We start from the raw sequence: 9,144 nt of genomic DNA, 5'->3' as shown, positions 1-9,144 counted from the left end.
TTCAATATCAGCTCACACCCTCTTGTCCTTTGAGCCTGCCTTTCGTTCATTGCTCCCTCCCTTCATCCCAACATTGGAGGGTTGAACCATGGCCCGACTTCCTGAAGCTATTCCTTTGATAGGTTCCAAAACGTCACATCACTCTGCTTGAAGGGCTAAACCAGCAGCATCTTGCAAATAAAAGCCAACTTAAAACAAAGAAGATATTGAGAGTCTGGACTGGCAGACAAACTTTTGTATTTAAAATCAAAAAAACAGGTTAAATAAAATTTGTCGTGACCAAACACAGTCAACTGTTTTGAGTCACTTAAATAAGCTTCTAATACTTTTGCACAATTATAACAGAAAAAATACACATGGGTTGTGTGGCTGTGTAAAAGGGGAGTTTGGGGAGAGGGGAAAAACAAACTTTTTTTTCCAACTGATCACTAACTTTCCTTAATTATGTCTAAAGTGATATCTGGACAAAACAATACACTACAGGAACAATGTTGACTTAAAACAAAGCCAATACAGTCATTCAAATGAGAGAAGAAAAAGGGGCTTTTCAAATATCCATTGGCTACTGGGAACTGGCTCTTTCTAGAATGCGAAGATCATAGCTCCTCTTGGCTGTTCGCAGTTTAAACCTGTTTGTTGAATTATTCAGTCTGATCGTTGCATTTTGAGCTGCCGTAGTCGATGGGAAGATGGCAACAATAGTATAAAGTACAGCTAGGTCACCGGCATTCTTTGAGTTCTCTGTTGCTCTGTTACAGTCCCCAGAGCCACTGCTGCGTTGCTGAGAGTCTTTAAGCCACTGGATTTTGGCACCAGACATTGAAAGTTGACTGAAAAGTTTGTCTGCCTCAGTGCGAGTGATTCCCTCAGGAAGATCCGTGACCTCCAAGATTCGTCCAACAACTGCAACAAAGAAGGCAAAACATGCTCAGTCGTTCCAAGAGACATAAATTTCAACCAGTCACTGCTCACCAGTGTGTTAAACAGAAGCTACATTCATACACCGATCAATGAGAATCCAGCTCCGTTTTATTGTCCTGTAGCTGGGCTCAATTTGAAAACAGCACGGGCGCTGGCAGCACTGAACATGACCCCGCTATTAAACGGGACTCTGCTTCATTTCTGAGCCTTGGTGAGGAGCGCCCCTCCGAGGCCGCAGAGTCCCATTTCCTGCAGCAACAAGCTCGGCTCACCAGTGCAGGAGAAATCAAATGGCGCCTCCATCTCGGAAACCCCCCACCAGCCTCCAGATTCCCCCCCACCCCAAACGCCCCAACTTAACAATGAGGGGGTCCTTGGGACCCCTGCACCCCATCTCAGAAGGGCAGGGCAGCCCTGGACCCGATCCCCAGCGTGGGCAGGATGCCACCGTGGCATCTTGGCACTGCCAGCCTGGTACCCTGGCTGTGCCCCTGAAAGTTTGGCAGTGCCAGCCTGGCACCCAAGTGGCATTGCTAGGGTGCCCAGGTGGCAGTGCCACGGTGGCACAGGGGGCACCAGGGTACCACCCTGCCCGGAGCCCGACAACCTAGGGGCTCCCGATCACTTGGGAGAATCCACAATTGCCAGTACGCCAGGTCCATGTTGGTGGAGACCAGTGCTAAATGGTGCTCGCTCGGGATCTCCGAGGCGCTGGCGATAGATCCCGCGTCTTGGGTTACTCCGGCACAAACATATTCAAGTAAGCCTGACTGCACACTTGGATATGAAAATCTGGATCCCGCCCATTGTGGGATCTAATGAGATCTCGCGAGGCGTAACAAGGCTGTTAAACTGCCTCATCGCGTCCCGACTCGGGCGCGACGAGGTCAGATGGTCACTGTCCACATCTTATTCACAACAAAAAGATCAAGGATGAAGCTGGCGGAATTGAGATCTGTGTATAATCAGTCACAGGGGCACCCCTATTTGTTTGATGAGAATATCAGAACCCAACTTGTTATCACACAAGCTGAACTTGCAAACACAACATTTATTCTTCCATTAAACAAGTGCCACAAATCGCAAAACAGCACACACTGTAAATAGTCATTGAAAACACAGAGCACCGTCGAGATGCTGAACAGAACCTTCCCTGTGGATGGAAGTTGCACAATTATAAAAGGGCCGCACATCTTTCGAGCAAGGGGAAAATACCTTCTGCATGACAAGTCAACAGTTGGAAATCCCAGCTTTGACCGAGAGTCATCCAGACTCGAAACGTTCGCTCCCTTCTCTCTCCACAGTTGCTGTCAGAGCTGCTGAGATTGTCCAGCATTTTGTGTTTTTGTTGAAAATCAATCCCATTTGTGTGTGCTGCACATCAACTTTAGTGGGAGAAGCTGAAGCGACTGTACCTCAACAGTTCCACCTGCCCAATACCAACCGTACGACATAACCTACAGCATTAATAGTTACACAAAAAACTGAAAAAAGCACATACGTGTATAAGACCACAGCAGACTGATGTCGCTCCAGTGCACTGCTGGAACGAGCGGAGAAGACATTCACACGCATGCGTATATTGCGGCTAATCTCCTGTCTAAATTCCAGGACTTATGTTTATATATCAACATTAATATTTCTTTGAATACTTAGTGGCTGGCACTAAGATGGATTTGAAGGTCGATTCGGATTAGGAGTTGTGGCTGAAGGGGCTGACAGATTATAAACCAAAGAGCTTCAGAGAACAATAACTTCCTCCTGACACTCTCATGTCTCCAGTCTTCCCTCTTCACCAAAATAAGTTGGCTAACTGATCAAGTCACAAGGCTTCGCGGATAAGCCAATGCCAAATCAGTCATTTGTCACAATTGGGAACAACTTACTGCTGAATAGATATTAATGGTAGGTTACTGACCCTTAATATGGTAATTTCTTGAGATACAGCGCACTCTCCAAAATAAAAGTTATCCAAACAGTGGAAAGTTAGGCAGCATTGACTGTTCCTTCCAGATTCCTATAGCCATGTAACTTTAGTCAGCAAATCTGCACAGGTCCTCATTTTAAATATGCACTCCAATTCTTTCGAATAAAGTGGCAGAAGTAGATGTAACAGACTGCCATACACAAACAGTTTAATAAGATCAGGCAGGCAAAATGAGTGTCCTCCACACACCAGGAGAACAAACAAAGAATTATCAATTCAGTGTAGGGGATATCTCATCAGAGGAGACAGCTGCCAAGACAAATCTTCCAAGGATTTGGGCCCAGAATGTCGAGTGCGGCACCATGCCACGTTTGATCATTTTTCCTCCTTTACCCTTTCAGCTTAAAAAGTTTATCCTGCCCATTGCTGGAAGTGACAGCTATAACATAGAGACCAATGTCCTGGAGGGGTTACCATTAATCAGAAACTGAACTGGGCTAGTCATATAAATACTGTGGCTACCAGAGCAGGTCAGAGGCTGGGAATCCTACGGTGAGTAACTCACCTCCTGACCCCCCAAAGCCTGTCCACCATCTACAAGGCACAAGTCAGGAGTGTGATGGAATGCTCCCCACTTGCCTGGATGTGTGCAGCTCCAACAACACTCAAGAAGCTCAACACCATCCAGGACAAAGCAGCCCCGCTTGATTGGTACCCCATCCACAAACGTTCACTCCCTCCACCACCAACACACAGTGACAGCCGTGTGTACCATCTACAAGATGCACTGCAGCAACTCACCAAGGTCCCTTAGGCAGCACCTTTCATGTTAAGGAATGGGTTAAGAGACATTCCAATTAGATGTCTCATTGATGTTAAGTATCCAATAGTTGACACTGATATGTGAAGGGGTCACAGGTGGCTCTTGTGGCATGTGATGTGCTGATAGAGTTTTGTACAGAGCGTGTTCAAGGAAAGTAAAGGTGTCTGTGAGAAGGAGCAGAACTCTTGACTCTTTACTCAACAGCAGCCAGAAGCTAACCTTCCAAACCCACGACCATCTAGAAGGACCAAGGCAGCAGATACCTGGGAACCCCACCACCTGGAGGCTCCCCTTAAGTCACTCACCATCCTGATTTGTAAATATAATCGGCCGTTCCTTCACGGTCACTGGGTCAAAATCCTGGAACTCCCTCCCTAACAGCACTGTGGGTGTACCTACACCTCAGGGACTGCAGTGGTTGAAGGCAGCAGCTCGCCACCACCTTCTCAAGGGCAACTAAGGATGGGCAATAAATGCTGGCCCAACCAGCGACGCCCACATCCGTAAACCAATTAAAAAAAAGATCAACAGAGCACCTGGGACGTTCTAAATGATCGGAACTGCAGTCCGTCTCCGTAACCAATTTAATTTAAGGACAGAGAATTAAACAGAGGAATGACCGACAAGGAATTGGGTGAATTATGGAGCCAAACTAGGGGCAAAAAGTTAAAGAGAAGGGAAGAATGATTGCGTTAAGAGAAAGACAGAAAAGAGAGGTAAAGAAACGAAAAAATAACATTTCACATTTTGTAAACCTTCAGAAACAATTTATTGTGTGGATGAAACTTCAGTTTTAATTGTTTCCTTTTGGAATCACAATTACAAGATACCTTAAAGGGTTATTAGCGGCCTTGATTTTCAGCACAAGATTTAATGAAACAATGTAAATGTAAAACTCCTCGAAAGCCTCATGGAGGTCGATGGTGAACTGCCATTTTTGCAGAAAGCACTGTTGAGCGATGCAATTTGAGGCAATTCGCAACTTCCTTGCCACAACTGGCTGGATTATTTACACATTAATCATGGCAAGTGAGTTCAACTCGCCCTTATTCTGCCAGCAAATTCTGGTCCATTGTTGTACACAACACACAACTGGAAATAGGCACGATTCATAAATATATGAGGATTAATGTGAATGTGGCAGCTCTACAAATACCATCAACTAGAACATGAACCGAATTTCCCAGAATAGTGTCATGGAAAGGGCGGAATGACCTTTAACCTGCTCCCGGGCTTCATCCACAAAATTGTAGCAGTACATATCAATAACACACTTGGCTAACCGTTCTTCCAATACCAATTAGCCTCGTGTCTTCGCACCACAGGAGTGGGACCTTCCAAAGTTGCTTCGTAAAAAAGTGTGATTTGGGCTTCATGATCACCTGCATGGCGAAAATTACACTACTTCCAAATGTCGTAAATAAAACAGGGAAAAATCTTTTTGCTGGAACTTTAATTATGCCCCCAGGACTGTCGGTGAGATCAGAATGCAAAATCAGATACATATCACCTACAGCAATAGCCTGCATTTACAAACTCTGCAAGTCAAAACTGAGAAGTTTTCCATGTCAAGAAATTGAATGTGTTATCTCAGAGGATACCCTGCTCATTCACTAACTTGTCAATAGGTCATTAAGGTATTAATTGTGAAAATAGCTTTTATGCACATTTGTTCTTGGACCATGGGAGCCAATAATAAGGCCAGTTTTTATTGTCCATCCCTAATGGGCGGGCGACACGGTGGCAGTGGTTAGCACTGCTGCCTCACAGTTCCAGGGACCCGGGTTCAATTCCAGCCTCGGGTGACTGTCTGTGCGGAGTCTGCACATTATCCCCGTGTCTGTGTGACGAATGTGATATAAAATAGTTACTTTAGAGATATTAGTTAATGTAATGTAGAAATAAGCCACTTTGATTCTGGCAGGTAGAGACAAAGGGATTTGAGACCGCATGGAAAAAGCAGAAAGAGGTGTGTCTATGAGAGTGATGCTGCATTGATAGGGGCCGGAGAAAGGGATTGGAAGTGAGCCAATCAGAATAGATCAAACAAGTCAGGAGGGACATAGGATGACCTATGGGTGTCGAGTATGTGAAACTTGATGCCATTTGAATGTATCAGTACTGATCTCTTTGTCTGGGACCTTCACTTAGTTCCCGGGACTGCAGACAGCAACATGTTGTCTGTATCACTGTGGACTAGGTAGCTTGCAAGCTGAATAAAATAACTTCTTTTTACGTGCAAATCCATCTCGACTTTTATTGAGGCCAGACTGACGGAGAAAGAAATTTGGGATTCAACATGTGTGGGTTTCCTCCCACAGTCCAAAGATTATCATAGATTATCATAGAATTTACAGTGCAGAAGGAGGCCAGTCGGCCCATCGAGTCTGCACCGGCTCTTGGAAAGAGCACCCTACCCAAGGTCAACACCTCCACCCTATCCCCATAACCCAGTAACCCCACCCAATACTAAGGGCAATTTTGGACACTAAGGGCAATTTATTACGGCCAATCCATCTAACCTGCACATCTTTGGACTGTGGGAGGAAACCGGAGCACCCGGAGGAAACCCACGCACACACAGGGAGGATGTGCAGACTCCGCACAGACAGTGACCCAAGCCGGAATCGAACCTGGGACCCTGGAGCTGTGAAACAATTGTGCTATCCCCAATGCTACCGTGCTGCCCTTAGATGTGCAGGGTTAGGTGGATTGGCCACGCTAAATTTCCCCTTAGTGTCCAAAAAGGTTCGGTGGGGTTACTGGGTTACGGGGGTAGGGTGGAGGCATGGGTTTAAGTAGGGTGCTCTTTCAAGGGCAGGTGTAGACTCGATGGGCCGAATGGTCTCCTTCTGCACTGTAAATTCTATAATTGCCCTCTAGTAGGTGGTGATAAGCTGACTTCTTGAAGTCCAATAGGTGTAGGTACACCCACTGTGCTGTTAGGGAGTGAATTCCAGGATTTTGCTCCAGGGACAATGAAGGAACGGCCTGGGTCACTGTCTGCACGTTCTCCCCGTGTCTGCGTGGGTTTCCTCCGGGTGCTCTGGTTTCCTCCCACAAGTCTCGAACGATGCGCTTGTTAGGTGATTTGGACATTTTGAATTCTCCCTCTGTGTACCCGAACAGGTGCCGGAATGTGGCGACTAGGGGCTTTTCACAGTAACTTCATTGCAGCGTTAATGTAAGCCTACTTGTGGCTATAAAGATTGTCAGATTCCTCCGTCCAGCCTGCAGAATTGAAAGTGAAACTACAATGGAACCTCGTGGCTCTGAGAAACATTCCAGTGAAGTACGATCCAATCAACACCGGTTACCGGGTGGGGCACAGCCTCCTGGGCCCAACACCACAATCCAAGTCATCACTGATGTCTCCGGCTGCTGCAATCCTCTGCTTGAATTTAAAGGCACAGGCCTCCTACAAGCTGCTCTGTCTTAAAAGATATAGGCTGCATTTTAAAGTCACGGGTCCATTAATCATCCATGGATCAAAGTTTTACAGCAAAAATAAAAGAAAGGGGCGATAAGGGAATAAATAGGACACAAAGGAGGTACCCTTGCATGGTGCTGACTTGATGTGGTGTATACTGTTCCCTTTCGAGTCGTCCTCAAACTCCTTCAAAGCAAACTGCAAACCATTATTACTGACAATCTGCTCCAGTGTGCTAAATCTTGCGAATACTTTGTCTAGTTTCTCAATGGTCTGCTCAGTTGTCGCTGATTGCATTAACGCGGTTTCTGGCCATTTTGAGTGGGTGTGCACAATCATTGAGAACATGTGACCCTCCGGAGCAGCACAGTGGCGCAGTGAGTTAGCCCTGTTGCCTCACGGCGCCGAGGTCCCAGGTTCGATCCCGGCTCTGGGTCACTCTCCTTGTGGAGTTTGCACATTCTCCCCGTATCTGCGTGGGTCTCACCCCCACAATCCAAAGATGTGCAGGTTAGGTGGATTGGCCACGCTAAATTGCCCCTCAATTGGAAAAAATGAATTGGGTACTCTAAATTTTTTTATTTTTTTTTTTAAAACAAAAAAAACATGTGACCCTCCAGTGGACCAGCATAATCAATGTGTATTCACTACCAGAAGGATGTTTAGGCCTTGGAGAGGGTACAGAAGAGGTTTAGCAAGATGTTGCCTGGTCTGGTCTATTAGCTAGGAGGAGAGGTTGGATAAACTTGGTTTGTTCTCACTAGAATGATGGAGGTTGAGGGGCGACCTGATAGAAGTTTATAAAATTCTGAGGAGAATGGACAGAGTCAGATACCTTTTTGCAGCGTGGAAGAGTCAATTACTAGGGGACATGTGCCTTGTAGATGGTGGACAGGCTTTGGGGGGTCAGGAGGTGAGTTACTCACCGTAGGATTCCCAGCCTCTGACCTGCTCTGGTAGCCACAGTATTTATGTGGCTGGGTCCAGTTCAGTTTGTGGTCAATGGTAACCCCCAGGATGTTGATTGTGGGGATTCAGTGATGGCAATGCCATTGAATGTCAAGAGGAGATGGTTAGATTCTCTCTTGGAGATGGTCATTGTCTGGCACTTGTGTCGTGTGAATATTATTGTCACTTGTCCAAGCCTGGATATTGTCCAGGTCTTGCTGCATTTGGACATGGACTGCTTCATTATCTGTGGAGTTGCAAAATATGCTGAACATTGTAGTCATCAGTGAACAACCCTATTTCTGGCATTACGATGGAGGCAAGGTCATTGATGAAGCAGCTGAAGATGGTTGGGCCGAGGACACTACCCTGAGGAACTCCTGCAGTGATGTCCTGGAGCTGAGATGATTGACCTCCAACCACCACAACCATCTTCCTTTATTTCTTTGTGCCAGATATAACTCCATCCAGCCGAGAGTTTCCCCGATTCCCATTTATGTCCAGATTTGGTCGGGCTCTTTAATGCCACACTCTGCTGAATCCTGCCTTGATGTCAAGGGCAGTCTCTCTCAGCTCACCTCTGGCATTCAGCTCTCTTGTCCATGTTTGAACCAAGGCTGTAATGAGGTCAGGAGCTGAGTGATCCTGGCGGAAACCAAACTGAGTGTCCGTGAGCAGGTTATTGCTGAGTAAATGCCGCAATGGCGAGAACCCCTTCCATCATTTTCTTCATGATCGAGAGCAAACTGATGGGGCAGTAATTGGTTGCGTTGGATTTGTCCTGCTTTTTGTGGACAGGACATAGTTGGGCAATTTTGCACTGGAACAGCGCAGCTAATTCTGGAGCACCAGTCTACAGGACTATTGCCGGGATATTGTCAGGGCCCATAGACAGTGCCTTCAGCCGTTTCTTCATGTCACATGGAGTGAATTGTATTGGCTGAAGACTGACATCTGTGATGCTGGCATACCTGGGTAGTCGGATGTATTCTATCAATAACCTCTCTCCCTTTAACCACCTCATCCAGTCAAATGACCCATCTCTAACAACCTTTAGAATTAATAAAGAAAACCATTGAAAGAATAAACATTTGT

The 9,144-nt window shown here is 46.2% G+C and overlaps 1 protein-coding gene across 6 annotated transcripts in view; it reads right to left on the bottom strand.

Annotated features, from left to right (window-relative positions):
* Positions 1 to 204: 204 nt before the first annotated feature.
* The window catches only part of r3hdm2 (R3H domain containing 2), a 325,172-nt gene continuing 316,232 nt past the window's right edge, over positions 205 to 9,144 (bottom strand). For all 6 annotated transcript variants that reach the window (XM_072494033.1, XM_072494029.1, XM_072494034.1 and 3 more), the window contains one exon: positions 205 to 903. In XM_072494033.1, coding sequence (XP_072350134.1) covers positions 563 to 903 — 341 coding nt within the window. In that variant the 3' untranslated portion in view covers positions 205 to 562. The remainder of the gene's footprint in view (positions 904 to 9,144) is intronic.

This window comes from Scyliorhinus torazame, chromosome X, assembly GCF_047496885.1.
Source record: "Scyliorhinus torazame isolate Kashiwa2021f chromosome X, sScyTor2.1, whole genome shotgun sequence".
Lineage (NCBI taxonomy): Eukaryota > Metazoa > Chordata > Chondrichthyes > Carcharhiniformes > Scyliorhinidae > Scyliorhinus > Scyliorhinus torazame.
This window is presented reverse-complemented; position numbering and strand designations above follow the sequence as displayed.